The sequence below is a fragment of the Geotrypetes seraphini genome, chromosome 19 (genome assembly GCF_902459505.1).
Source record: "Geotrypetes seraphini chromosome 19, aGeoSer1.1, whole genome shotgun sequence".
In the NCBI taxonomy this organism is placed as follows: domain Eukaryota; kingdom Metazoa; phylum Chordata; class Amphibia; order Gymnophiona; family Dermophiidae; genus Geotrypetes; species Geotrypetes seraphini.
This window is the reverse complement of record NC_047102.1, coordinates 14,445,251-14,460,292: the sequence shown is the minus strand read 5'-3', so window position 1 is coordinate 14,460,292 and position 15,042 is coordinate 14,445,251. Positions and strand designations below refer to the sequence as shown.

At 41.2% G+C, this 15,042-nt stretch overlaps 1 protein-coding gene across 2 annotated transcripts in view; it reads left to right on the top strand.

Moving 5' to 3' along the window:
- MTCH2 (mitochondrial carrier 2) overlaps nucleotides 1–14,658 on the top strand; it is a 41,678-nt gene extending 27,020 nt beyond the window's left edge. For both annotated transcript variants that reach the window (XM_033928306.1, XM_033928307.1), the window contains exons 8-13: nucleotides 1,878–1,937; nucleotides 5,817–5,910; nucleotides 6,051–6,098; nucleotides 7,740–7,807; nucleotides 9,450–9,525; nucleotides 10,998–14,658. In XM_033928306.1, coding sequence (XP_033784197.1) covers nucleotides 1,878–1,937; nucleotides 5,817–5,910; nucleotides 6,051–6,098; nucleotides 7,740–7,807; nucleotides 9,450–9,525; nucleotides 10,998–11,084 — 433 coding nt within the window. In that variant the 3' untranslated portion in view covers nucleotides 11,085–14,658. The remainder of the gene's footprint in view (nucleotides 1–1,877; nucleotides 1,938–5,816; nucleotides 5,911–6,050; nucleotides 6,099–7,739; nucleotides 7,808–9,449; nucleotides 9,526–10,997) is intronic.
- The last annotated feature ends 384 nt before the right edge of the window (nucleotides 14,659–15,042 follow it).

Genomic DNA, 15,042 nt, shown 5'->3' with positions numbered 1-15,042 from the left:
ATGACGACTATAAACATCCTCCATGGGCATATTTTGAAGTTGCAACTTCCTTTCCAGCAGAGCACTGGATTTGTTAGGAAATTTAGAATTAAAACTATGATAGTTTTCATATGCCTAAAACCATATGAAAGAGAGATTTATTTCTGTATTGATTCAAATATCATTGTTCAGTACCTGCATATAATAATAATAATAATTTTATTCTTATATACCGCCAAAGCCATAATAGTTTGAGGCGGTTTACAATAAGAAGTGCTGTGTCAGCTATCCGGGGTGGACACCCCTCTTCTCCAGGCACATCACCCTCCTCTAATCAGTAAGAGGGTGTGCATTGAGCAGTTGCAGAGCAGCAGCCTACATGCACACTGCTGTCAGAACAGGAATTTGACATTGGAGGGGACGGGACCAGCAGAGCCAACAGCCATGCACATATAGACTGCTTAATGCATCCTCTTATTACCTGCACCCATCATCCTACCCTTGGTACACAATCAATAAACCACTTTGGTTGTACCACAGAAAAGACAGTACATCAAATTCACAACCCTTTACACTTTAGGTCAATATTCAAAAGGTAAATTACATTACATTACTGATTTCTATTCCGCCTCAACCTTGCAGTTCTGGGCGGATTACAAAAGAGACAACTGGACATTTCCAGGATAATTACAGAGAGAATTCTGGTCCTTTCCAGGAGAAGTTACAAGAATAATGGAGCTGTATATTTTAAGAGCTACAAATAAATCTGGCTAGCTTTGAGCGTTAGCCAGGCAAATCTTCTTGATTGAAATGTACCCCAGCTGCCCAGCTAAATTTTGTGCAGACAAGTCACAGGATGCACAAATACAGGCTTAATGTGTAGACAAAGGCTTTTTTACATTTTCCCCAAAACATGTATTATTGAAATCTGTAGCCAAAAAGGGAACTCAGCGTAATAGCAGTCCTGTATTTACAAATACTTATCAAAATTTTCAGGACTTCAAAAATAAAATAAGGTAAACAATAAATACCAATAATTAATGAAAGAAGTGCTCAGTGCCTTATCATTTTCCTTAATGGAGGAAAGAAATGTTAGGAACCATTGTCGCACTTCAAAAGTTCCCCTTCACCATCATAACTAATAATTTACTGGCAATTTGGTGATATTAATTATTGGCAATTATTTTATTTTTAAAGTCCTGAAAATTTTCGGTGTTAGATCAACTCATAAGAAGTAACACTTATCTTGGATTTGTTCTGAGAAGAATACACGGGTTCTGATGCGTTTCGCCAAACTGGCTTCCTTAGAGAACCCAACACGGTTTCTTAAAAAGTTGTGTTAATCTCTCCTCGTGTCCTTGAAATCGTACTTCCTCAGGACACGAGGAGAGATTAACACAACTTTTGAAGAAACCATGTTGGGTTCTCTGAGGAAGCCAGTTTGGCGAAACGCATCAGAACCCGTGCATTCTTCTCAGAACAAATCCAAGATAAGTGTTACTTCTTATGAGTTGATCAAACACCGAAGATTTGTTTCAGTAAAGCAGCATAATAGTACTATAAAGTGCAGCGAAAGACTAAGAGGGGCGCATTTAGGGGTGTGACCCCGGTTGTATTCTCTCTACCGTTAAGGTTCTGAGCTCTTCATAGTAATTTGGTAGAATTATTCTCACTGAGACCTCTGGTGGTCCTTTATTGTTAATATTTAATTTGGAAGTTATTTGGAGTCATCTTCATGTTAATATACAGTTCCCAAACAGCTATTTTTGGGGTAATTTTCTCACTCAGCAGCTTACTAAAATGTCAAAATACTGCTGAGATACCATAACATTGCTAATCCATTTCTTCATATAGAACCATAATAATTTTTTTTCACTCTTTTTTATGAATCTACATAGTGGAATATTTAATTCCGTGACAACTATCTACCAGGAGGAAGGAATTGGTGGATTTTTTGTGTAAGTTTTACATTTTCTGCCTTTTCATCATTAGATAGTTTTAGAAAGAGAGTAGGTATAGGGGAGGAGTAATTTGAGTGTAGTGATTTAATAATACTGTGTCTAATTAAATGGCATGGGGATGTATAGCTGTGAGGAAAATGGATAGTTTTATAAAGCCTCAGATAGGCAAAACCTATAGAAGTAGTCCAACAGTGTCAAGAGAAGTCAGCTGAATAGGTCTACCACTGGCCAGGAATGTATAGACTTCTTCAGTACAAAACAGGGAGGAATGGAGGGAAGTATAGTCCAAAGATTCAAAAATATCACTCCAAAACAAAAGCACCACACCAGCCAAGAAAGCATGCGTATTACTTAAGCGAAAGAAAAGCCTCAGACAAACGGAGAGGTGGACCCACACTCTTCCACCAAAGCATCAGAGGCAAAAAACTTTCACACAAGTTTAAAGTTAGCAGATGGGAGCAAAAAAATAGCCGAGATCCTAACTGCTGCTTTCAACCATCTGCGTACTGATAGCCTGGATTTGGCGCTAAGGCCCTGAAGCAGTGGTTACCGGCCACGAAACGATCGTCAGCCTGGCCTTTACCATTAATCATTCTCGGCTATTTCTTTGTTTCTACCTGCTAACTTTAAACTTGTGTGAAAGTTTTTTTTCCTATGATGCTTTGGTGGAAGAGTGTGGGTACACCTCTTCATTTGTCTGAGGCTTTTCTTTCGCTTAAGTAATAAGCTAGCTTTCTTGGCTGGTGTGGTGTTTTTTGTTTTGGAGTGATATTTTTGTATTAGACTTCTTCAGTACCACAAACAAAAAAATGTAAGGGAATTAAACCTAAAAGCGCATGCAGGTGAAAGCTAGAAGAGCAACTCTTTAATTAAGGTAATAGAATCAGTAGTCTTCAGGCATTGCTATAACATTGACAGCATGAATCGCATGCATAGCTAGTTAAGATGGGAAAGTATACATAGTTTTAAAATGTTAGTATGATTACAGGCAGTTCCCGGGCTAAGAATGAGTTATGTTTTTAAAGCCGTTCTTAAGTCGGATTTGTATGTAACTCAGAACTTGTAGATTTTAAAACTCTTGCTGCTTCCCTCTGCTCCCAGCTGACAAAAGAGCCAGCTGACCCTACCAGGGTTCCCTCTAAGGTACAGCATGCACAACCACACACTGTTCTTAATATGGCCATGCATCATTCCTGAATCTGCTGCAGAAGTGTAGGAGTCTATCCCACTGGAAATACTGCTCAGTGAAATTAAATGAAGCCGCAACTGCGTTCTTAAATACAAATCGTACTTAAGTTGGGCGTCTGTAACTCGGGGACTGCCTGTAGTTGAAAACAAAAGGTAAAGCTTATGCTGATAAAGGATGTTGTTGGAAAGGGGAGGGGGGATATGCTGAGCGATGGCTTTGAAACAGTGACTGATAGAATTCAAGATAGTGAGTGACTAAAACAGGGAGGCCTCAATTATAGGAACTGTGTGAGAACCAGAAATAAACTTACAACTCTGATTTACCTAAGGTTTAACTGTGAAAGGAAAGTATGAACTGTAGATCTGTAGGGCGTATGAATGTTCTTAATTCTCCGAGGACAAGCAAGACATAGTTTCTCACATAAGGGTGATATCCCCAATGGATCCCTGGTGTGGAAACTACCCAACATTCATTGCAAAAACAAAGCCTTTGGCAGGCCCACACCGCGCATGTGCGAGTGCCTTCCCAATAGCCTAAATCATGCAGAACCCTTGATCTACTTTTCTCCGCCACAACTTTCTCTCTAATTTTTACCGGCCTGTGCGTGGTCGGTCCTTTTCTAGCAAGGCTTGGTTTGTTCTGAATTTGGATTTTATACTTCAATTTCTCGCCTTTGCAAATCCCAGCACAAGGCAAGTTATGATTCGGGTATAATTGGTATTTCTCTGTCCTCAAAGGCCTTAGTCTCAAATTCATGACTGAAGCAATGGAGGGTGAGGCAACTTACCCAAAGCCAAAAGGAGCAGTAGTGGGATTTGAACCCTGATTTATCTAGTTCTGAGTCCACTGCTCTAAGCAGTGAGCTGCTTCTTTATTTCTAGGGTTTGCAGAAAAGTTACAGTCAGGTAGCACTTGGGAAACTGTCGTGTGGCTTCAAATGCACCATAAAATTATACAAATAGCCATTTCTGAGGCCTACAGGGACTACGTATTTGTTCGCTGGTGACTTAAAAATCTTTTTTCATAAATCAACTGCTTTTATTAGTAATCAAAAGAAAATTCAGTTAGTAAGTACCTTCAGCAAGAAGACTGCTTTGTGAGAAAGTAGGAATCTGCTGGAGACATTTTGATTTGTTTTTTCTTTTATTGTTTGTTTAAGTATGTGCTATATTGTTTTAGCATACAGTATATAATATAATTTTTAAAAATGCTTGTAAATGATGCGGGAAAACGAGGACATTCACCCATCAAATTAGAAAGAACAAAACAGATCCTAGATGGCTGGTAAAACACTGACTACTACTAATAATAATCATTTGTATAGTGCTACTAGACATGCAGCGCTGTACATCAAAACATGGAAGAGACAGTCCCTGCGCAAAAGTGCTTACAATTTAGTCAAGATAGATAAACTGGACAATAAGATGCACCAAAACACTGTGCTCAGTTGGGGGGAATTACAGAGGAAATGATAAGGCAGATATTGGTGCTTAGCAGGTGGGTTGGAGTTTGGAATTGAAAGCATCTTCAGAGAAGTGGGCTTTGAGTCTGGATTTGAATACTGCCAGAGACGGAGCCTGATGAATAGTCAGGCATTTTATTCCAAGCATACGGTGCAATAAGATAGAAGGGATGGAGTTTGGAGTTGGCCATGGAGGAGAAGGGTACAGATAAGAGAGTTACCCGATGAGTAGAGTGCCTTGGGGGGGTAAGTATGAGGAGAGCGGAGAGATACTGAGGAGCTAAGGAGCAAATACACTTGTAGGTTATTAAGAGGAATTTGAACTGTATACGGAAGCGGATAGGGAGACAATGAAGTGACTTGAGGAGAGGGGTAACGAGGGCATAGCGACATTGATGGAATATGAAGTATGCAGTAGAGTTCTGAACAGATTGAAGGGAAGAGAGATGGTTTAGTAGAAGGCCAGTGAGAAGCAGGTTGCAGTAGTCTAGGCGAGAGGTGATGAGGGCATGGATGAGGGCCTTGGCAGTGCGCTAAGGAAGGATCTGATTTTAGCAGTATTGTAGAGAAACTATCATTTGAGATCCAGATAAAAGTAAACAAACACCACCTACAAAATAATAATCATCATAACAGAGTAGTCTTGTACCTTGTTGGCTGTGGCAAGCTGGAATTCATTGGCAAAAACACCAGAGGGAGATTGAGTTAATTTAAAAGCCGTCACAGCGGTAGTTTAGTTCTATAAAAGGAATATAACAAATAGTGCAGATAAAGACCAGTATATCCTATCTAGTCTGGCCAGTAAAGTGTTTGGGGTTGTAACCGCCACTCGATCGAGGTTATCCCTCTGTATGCCTTTATCTAGGGTTGAAACTGGTAGACTGTATTTTGAAAGCTTCTCTGTTGGGGAGACAGTTCAGAGCGGTTTACATGAGTTTCTGTAATGGTGTTACAACACAGGGTGTTTCTGTGATGGTTTTCCGTACATGAGCTTTTCATAAAAAGCACTTTTCTGCTAAAAACCTAGGCTACATTTAATGTACACTTACTTTTATCTCCCTGGAGTTCTGGAAATGAAATCCTTGGGGGAGGGGGGATAAAAATAGTAGAAACAAAACATATTAATAGCCTTTTTAACCCAGTTTGTTTTCTGCTTTAGCCTGAATTTTAGCATCTTTCCCTATTCCTCCTAAAACTGGTATTTTGTTTTCATTTTTTTCCCTAGAGGCCTTATTCCCCGCCTCTTAGGTGATGTCATTTCCTTGTGGCTCTGTAATATGTTGGCCTACCTCATCAATACTTATGCACTGGATAACGGGGTAGGAAATGTTTCTCTTCCTAAATACAGAAATTATTGCTCAAGAATGTAAAAAAAATTAGAAGCACCATTCCAAGTATAATGTATAGTTATCTGGATTTAGACACAATACAATATTTACTTTGGTTTCTCTGCTTTCAGATGTCTAGTATGGGTGAGATGAAAGGTTACTCGCAAGCAGTTACAGGAGTAAGTTTCAGACTTGTTTTTGTGTAATGTATTTTCAGTATATGTAGGGTTGGAATACAGCGAACACACACACAGGATACGAGTCGGGAAGGAGGTGCTGCCAGTGGCTAGCTCCGAGCTCCTTTTATTATGCTTCTAAGCTAATGACATCATAGTAACTCCCTCGATTACATGTCTAATGATTGGTGTAACAGTTCTTGTCTCAAAAAAAAAAAGTCCAGCAAGACGGTTGTGTTAGATGAGCATAAATTCTAGCTTTCTGGAAATTCAGGCACAAGGGAATGAACTTGGAGATATTTATCCTTTAATATTTAATCATATTTATTAAATTTTCAAATACAAACAAAAGAGTAAAAAACATTTCAAATACAACAAGAAGAAAAAACAAAATTTACAGAGTTATTATATAATAAACATTATCAATAAAAGCAAATATTCCCAATTCCCTCCCCTTTCCCCCATTCTAGAGCTGTAATTTTAAAAATTCATAACATATTAAATAATACACGACTGCGAGTATGTGATGTTAAAGTATCTAAATAAGGTTGCCAAATAGAAGTAGAGGTAGGTTATAGGAATAGTCAGGGACCACTTCACAGGTCATAGGCCTGATGGGCCGCGGCGGGAGCAGACCACTGGGCAGGATGGACCTCTGGTCTGACCCAGTGGAGGCAACTTCTTATGTTCTTAGAGGTAGGTTATAGAAATGGTCAGGAACCACTTCACAGGTCATAGACCTGATGGGCCGCCGCGTGAGCGGACCGCTGGACGCGATGGACCTCTGGTCTGACCCAGTGGAGGCAACTTCTTATGTTCAAATAGTAAAAAATTGTCTTCCCTGTCTAGTATCCCATTCTGATAATTGCATACTTTCCGTTGTCAAAATGTGTAACATTCTAAAACGCCAGTGACTATATATTTGCCCTTTAAAGATCATAGCCTGAAGCCACAATCTTTCATTATCATGGCCAAGCACGCGCATGCTTCTCCTGGCCACTGCTGTGCCCTGTCCCGGCGCCAACCTGTGAATTAACTCACCTATATACTTAAGTTCATTCTATTGCAGTTTAGCAAAAGATCACAATCTATTAATTTAAGTTTATACGTGACATTTTCAAGGAACACAGATAAGGACGTGGTGTTCATAAATAATTTAGTCAAAGCAATTTAATCCCATCAGAAATCAAAAATAGAAGCCATAGTGGTTCGTGCAATCAAGTCCTAAAGGGGTGAACTATAAATCGCCAAAGATCAACAAGCGGACTGTTCCATTTATCCACCTGTTCTGTGAAAATGAGTTATGTTCTGAAACTGGGGATGAGGTAAGGAGAGAATTCAGGAATAAGCGAGAGTTACAGCGTAAAAATAAAACACAAAAGAAGAATTATGAATCGGTCCAGCTGAAAAAGTGCTGCCGTAAAGAGGTGGTCCAGTTTCTGTTTGGAGCTTCAGCACAGGAGATAACCACAGGAAGCAGTGATTGGTGGAGAGTGAGCTTGATTTTCCTTAGACTTTATCACTTTGTTGACAGGATGTTGTTTATATTCATGGGAGTAGGTGCATTGCCCTGAAGAGCTAGTGATGGATGTGAAATGCTGCTGCCGCTTCTAATGGGTGCTTATCGTTTCCTTTTTTCCTTAGTTCTTCGCCAGTATGCTGACTTATCCTTTTGTTCTTGTCTCAAATCTGATGGCTGTCAATCACTGTGGGTGAGTCAGCAATTGTTTCACATATTCAGTGCTGTGGGGACTATCATTCATGTTTTGGGTATAGAAATCCAGGGAAGCAGTAGATGGTATTCACTGAATATAGATCTTGGGGTGAAATCGGTGGACCTCAAAGAATGTTTAAGGCTTATTGGGAGGGAGATTTAAACACTAGACACAAGGACATAGTGATTCTGAACAAGTTATTGGTGAAACCTTTCCTTTCTGGAAGCTTTATCCCCTCTAAATGTGTGGACATTGGAGAGGCAAGCCAGAGAAGAGTTACCAAGATGGTACATAGTCCTAGAGAATGACTCGGGGACAAATTTGTCCCCGCAGGATCTTAATTTCCCATCCCCGCAAGCTCTGGCTCTGTCTCAGTCCCAGCCCCATTCCTGCAAGCTCTGTCCTCATCTGCACAAGCCTCAAACACTTTAAAATCCTAAGTATTCAAAGCTTGTGTGGTTAAGGCAGAGATTGCAGGAATGAAAAAGGGACAGAACTCATGGGGTTTGGAACAGGGATGTTGAGATCCCGCAGGGGCCTCTGCACCAATATTCCTGTGAAATAAGACTGAGATGTGGATTTCAGGCTGTCTGTAATCAACAGTGCCCTGGAGAGATATCAGCGTGATTAAAACGATGCTGAAAATACAGCTGAAAGGAATCGATTCCAGAAATCTATTTGGAGGGCTATATGAAGTGTGTAAAAAAAACAAACAAACCCACAAACACTTTTGTGATTCGTCCCCTTTTTAAAGGTTCAAGATGAGATGACTACCGTTGCAGGCAAATTATAAAATAGTGTTGAAACTTATCAAATATACACACACTCTAGTTCCTGACTAAGACACATTTCAGGTTCACATATCTCTATACCTTTTCTAATTCTTATCAAATTTTGCTGTGTGCTGGAGAGGATTTGGCGATACTGGGAATAACTTGGCAGAGGATTTGTGCATGGCCTGAGATTCAAGGGTTCTCCTCTAGTAGCCATTGTAAGATTTAGTATATACAATCTAGCTCATCTTTCATTTTGAATCCCTTGTGGCTCTCTGGACAAAGTGTGTGCATTAGTTGGCCACCTCCTCTGCCAGTCGTGTCCTTATACACCCGTGTTTATGTATTTCATGGGCTTTAGATTCATATTGCAGGGTCAATCCTACATGATACCGAATTCCCACTCTGTTCATTCATGGTTTGTTTTAGGGATTTATCTTTGTTTAACAGGTACTGCAGGATCAGAAGTCCCAGGCCACAATCAGAAATAAAATCCCACCCCTTTTCCCCTCTAATCAAATAGATCAACTTTTCAGGATACTCCTGATTAAATATGCATATGAGAGATTTGCATTGTGTGTAAATATTCCTCATGCATATTCATTAGGGATGTTGGTTCCTATGCTTCTCTGGCTATTCCATTTCCTTTTGTATAGATCTGTCAGTCTGTCTTCATCCTGTTATTTTCAAGTTTCAAGTTTAATATTTTCCATCCTTCGGATTTATTGTCAGAAGGGACTTATTGTTGTTTTCTCAGATACATAAAAATAGCATTGCAAAGAATTACTGCGTCTTTGTGTACTGTTTTCTTTGTGAAGCTCTTGTTTCTGGTTTATAGTGATCAAGGTTCTTCTCCGTTTTTTCAGGCTGGCTGGAGGCCTTCCTCCTTACGCTCCTCTATACCACTCCTGGATTGACTGCTGGAAACAACTTAGCAGAGAGGTATTTTATTCCTAACTGCCCTTTTCCAAATTACATCTAGTGTCCCCTTTGTGACTTTGTTGTTTGCCAGTGGCTTTATTATATTCATGCTTTGTTTTTCCTGAGGACTCAAGCCAGGTTACAACAGTTAAATTACAACATCGTAAAAATATTTGCAATTTAAATGACCAAATAACATTTACACTCTGATGTACATGGTGTCTGAAAAATTGGGACCCCTTGCATAGTTTTAAAAATACTTTGCAGTTGTTTAAACATTTGGTATGACCTTTGAAAATATATCAGTAGAATGGATTTTTTTTTCTCATTTTGAGCATATTGGATTATTGTAATGTGGTTTACTTAGGCTCATTTTTTAAAAACTATTAGGAGATTGAGAGGATTGTACAGATTGCTGCAGTGTGTTTGATGGTTCATAGACAAAAGTACGCGACGACAAAGGTGCACCGACAACCCAGCGCAGACAACTGAGCATAAGGCAGAAGCGCACTGAAGAAAAACAGTATTTTAAGGGGCTCCAATGGGGGGTGTTGGTGGGGAACCCCCCCACTTTACTTAATAGAGATCGCACTGGCATTTTGGGGGTTGTAACCCCCCTCATTTACTGGAAACTTAACTTTTTCCCTCTTTTTTAGGGAAAAAGTGAAGTTTTCAGTATAATGTGGGGGATTACAAACCCCCCACAACGCCGTCACGATGTATAGTCCAGAATCCATGCCCAATCCATGGACTATACATCTAAACGGTGCCGTGGTGTTTTCATCTACAGTCTGGCCAGACATTTTCTACCAGCACAGCACGGCGTTTCAGACCATGGTCCCAAGCTAAGTAAAACTTTTTTTTCGCTTTTCCTGTTTCATAGTGATGGGCATATTACCCTTTTGATAATTACATTTCAGTGGTGGTAGAGTTTTTTGCCAGTGATAGTACATAAGCAGCTTGGATTTTAAACAGTATTGAAGTTGTTTACTGCTGCATTGAGATTTTTGAGGCTTTTTCTCCACTGGTTTGTGAAATGGTTATCGGGGAAGTGTAACCCTTCTCTGGCGAGTAATATTTTGCAGTTAAATTTTGGGATTTAAACGTCTCTATCATATCTCCCCTTTCCCGCCTTTCCTCCAGTAGTGCACTCAAATAGCATAGGTATCCACACTGGGTTTACAGGTCCAACATAGGTAGATCTTTGGTCAGATTATGGATGTCCTGAAAATCTGAATGGCTGGGTGTGTCCTGAGGACTGAGTTGAGAACCGCTGCTGTAGAGCAATGGCGTTCTTGCATGTATAGGATCAGTGTGGACATGACAAGGACACATACAGTTGAATAGAATTAGATTAGCAAAGTGAAGCCAGGCGTGGATTGATTGAGCTGCATGACTAAGGAGACCAGATCCAGAAATTATACGGTGGAGTTATGCCTTTTATCATTGATTGAATTGGACTTTTAATTACTAATTTTACCTTTTAATTGCAGGGAAACATGAGCCGAGGGAATAGTTTGTTCTTCCGAAAAGCACCCACGGGGAAGACCTACGTGTTGGAAGAGAAGCGATTTTCCTAGTTGAGCCCACCACACCATCACTCCTCTTTACTTGTGCCAGGAACCTCTGACTGAACAGAATTATGGGAAAAGATGTTGATTGGTATACATACTATTTATGATAATGTATGTTTTTAATACGTTCTCTTTTTCCCAAGATTGAAACATCTGTGATTTGTTGGAATTCAAAGCAACACAGAACATAAAAGGGGTGCTTGTCTTCATATTTCTAGCGAAGAATGCTGTGCTAACTACCCCAGTTTAAAGTGCACCGACAAGGTTTGCCCGTGTTTTTCAACTAAAGAAGTGGAGTAAAAGCCTTCCATAGAAATCCAAACATGGAGTTTGTTTTCATTGTCTGAATTACCTGCCCACCTCTCGTAAACGTGGTTTCATTAGACAAGCAAGTTTCTCTCAATTGTCATATCAGCCAGATAGCAAGCTTCCACCCTGCGTAACTGTAGATAGTGGTGAGTGAACTGTGCCGATGACCCCTGGCACTGTTGGGAGAGGGCATTGCCCCTGTGACCCTACAGCATTGGGCAGGTGATTCGTGATGCTATATCAGAAAACTAGAAAGATTCTTCCCCCATGATCCATGATATGTTCATGATATCTACAGGTCATATCTTAATTCCCTTGGCACAATGTATGAGCTCTCCCTGTGTATGGGAAGAGTCGATGTGATAGGTTCATGGATCATTTGCTATATGTATAGGTGAAGGGAGGGTCAAGGAGTTTTCTCTGTATCTGTCGGTGAGGGGAGGAATGAGGAGCTAGCCTCCATACCTGAGGAAGGGAGGGCATTCAGCCATCCCCCATACATAGGGAGGACAAGGAGCCCTCCCCATGCCTGTAGAAGGAAGGACAAGAAGCTAGTGTTAGTTATATTCCAGTCTCCAAGTCATAGGCAGTGAAACCTTTACATAAGAATTTTGTCCTTCATTTCTGTATGTCATTTTATCTAATCTCAGATAACACATATGAGAAGAATTTATGCTGTTTCGATACACTTCATAGGTAAAATGGAACAGGCCCCATGCTGTTTTTGAAGCAATCTGTGGCCTAATGCTGATCATCCCCTCTCTCGGTTGTATGCAAAATGTTGTATATTTGGAAACTGGACAAAGTGGTATATAGGAACTCCACGATGTGATTTTTAACAAAATTCCCTTGCTTTTGAATATTGATACAGTAAATTCTGTGTGCAGTTCAGTGAAAATATGGATGCTGAACCATTAGGGCCATGTATTTCTATATTTCGTACCTAATCTGATTTTATACATGATTGGGAGGGGGGTTTGGGAACAGGTTCTAAACTGGGTGTCCTCCTGTGAAGAGTATCAGAATCCCAAGCACACTGCAGTGTTTCTGAAATTAGACAGTGGGTTACAGAATTTTGTGCTAAGGTGCTATCACCCTTTCCAAAAATAACATTCTGCCCGGTTTCCAAGCTGTTTTTGGTTAATAAAGGACTATTGAAATGCAGGTCTGAGGCTTTCTTGGTTTCTTTTAGGCCCATCTCTTCGTCTACCTTTGTCTGCCTCATTCTCTTTCTTCTCCTTTTTCTTTCTGCCACTTTCTTCCTTTGCCACTTTTCGTTTGTCTTCCCAGTGCCTTCATGGTTCCTTTTTTTCTAATGTTTCTTTTCCCTCGCTTGTTTTCTTTCTGAATGGCCTTATCCACTAACCCCCTCCTACAAGATTGTTTTCTTTTCTTTTTTGTTTAATCCCCTGTTGGGCTTCTACTTCTTTGTTAACTTACAGGGTCATTTCTTGGGGGCTTTAGTTAATGTTGAGCAGTGATAATTGTGCCTTGATCCTTTTATGACAGCCAGAACATGAAAGGAGAGGAGGGGAAAAGAATTGGGTGATGAGGCCTGTGTCGGTGCTCGTTCTTATCTGCTAGAGAGGTGGTGGACCTATAGTCTCAGGAAACAGATGAATTGACATTCCAGCGCAATTTGGTACTTTGGGCTAGATTCACTAAAGGCTCCCCATGCAAATGACCTAATCGAAAACACGCCCACAAGCGATCTCACGGATCACTGAAGACCGATCGCGACGCACGCGCAGACCATCATCAATGGCTGTACATGCGATCTGCGCATGCGCCGCTCTCCTGCAGGTCAAAACAAAGGGGGAGGGGTGGCGAAGTAATGGCAGGCAAAGGGCTGAGCCGGGCCCAATCTCGTCTCCTGACGGGACTCGCTGCAGCCTCTTTTAAAAAAGCTGAGGGGGGGGGGAACTTCCAGACTACGGAACAGAACACGAAACCTGTCCCAACTCTCCTGCTCTCTACTGCCCTTCCCCGCAGTGCGAGCCCGTGGTTTTAAAGCGGGGCTGCACTGCGGGGAGGGCGGCAGAGAGCAGGAGAGAGTGGGGGCGGCACTTTTCCCCACAGACTTGATGGTTTAGCGGACGGAGAAGCAGGCTTGCTGCTTGAACACATGAGACAGGCAGGGCGGCATAGAGTAGGGTTTGTTCAGGGCTGGTATTTCAGGGCAGGAGAGAGCAGGAAAGGCGTGAGTGACTGGTCCTCATCAGTCGCTTGGTTTTGGATCGGCCAGCCCAGTCGGTGTGCCTGAAAACTGTCGGTGAATCGCTGCCTTCCTAGATTTGCATTCCATTTCCCTCATTTGCATTCGCGGATCGGATCAGGTGCGGACAGGATCGGGCCAGGAGGTTAGTGAATTGGGGTCGAGGTCGCAAACCGATCAGTGCACGATCAGTTTGCTTAGTGAATCTAACCCTTTGTCATTACAGTGTAAAGGTTTCACAGTTATTGCATGTAATTGCCAAAATTAATGCACAGTAACCTTAAAGCCACAAAGGAAATTTCTTTACCGTGCATTGATGAATAGCCGATAACAAAATGCAGTTACCTACAGTGCCTCGCAGTTAATGCACACTCCCTGCCCATTTCACACATCCCTATTGTGTGGCTGGTTAACAGAGGAAATGCCACCTGCTGTCCATTGGGTTCATATTTACTAAGCTGTGTTTTAGCACATGCACTGTTTGGCGATCTAGACTGGGGTGTGGATTTTTCACTAGAGCCCAGGACCATGTTCTAAGATAATCGATCGGGGCACAGCTCTGCCTTATTTTAGTTCTAGTGCAGTATTGGGTTTCTGCCCTCTTAGGAAAAAGATGGGACTTGTTTACATAACGCTACTTCTGTCTGCATGCGTCTTTCCCTTGCGAAAACACTCTAGGTATTCGGTTGCCATGGAGACTGTATTGCTGTTTTTCTGAAGATTAAGCTGTCTCGGCTGTCTGATTCTTTCTAGATTGTTCATCTCCAGTAATTTCACAGCAAAGGGGAGGCTTCATAGATTTCTTTGTTTTGGCCTAGCTCTTTCCTCCTGTTTTGTTGGGTTTCCAACTCAATTGCAATTGGTCTTTCCTGGGGCTTCCATCAGCAGCTAGTCAAAGCTTTTAAGGAAGATGTTAGAGTCTGTTCTCTTTCCACATGATTGTTTGTCTTCCATCTGCCTTTCTATTTGATCTTTCCACCTCTGTACACCCACCAACACAGTTTCTGAGAGCCCAAATTATTTTATGATAAAATAAAAGCAACTGTCTGAACCCTGTCTCTGGCCTCTTGTCCTGACTGATCCCTAGCATATGATTTAATGATGTGCTATTCATGACCTTGTGGTTCTTGTTTATTTGACCTGGCAGGTCTTTCCTGATCTTATCTATCCACCTCATTCAGAATCAGGATGGATCTTGGGTCATGAGCCTTCATTCCAACCACCAAACATAACTCGGTTGGGGTATTACAATGACTAGGGTTACCATATGGCTTCAGAAAAAAAGAGGACTGATTGAGACATCCGGGTTTTACATCCACTGAAAGCAATGGAAGTAAGGAGCACAGATAGAGACATCTGGGTTTTATTGCCATTGAAAGCAATGTAAGTAAAACCTTGATGTCTCAATCTGTCCTCCTTTTTCTGGATACAGATATGAAC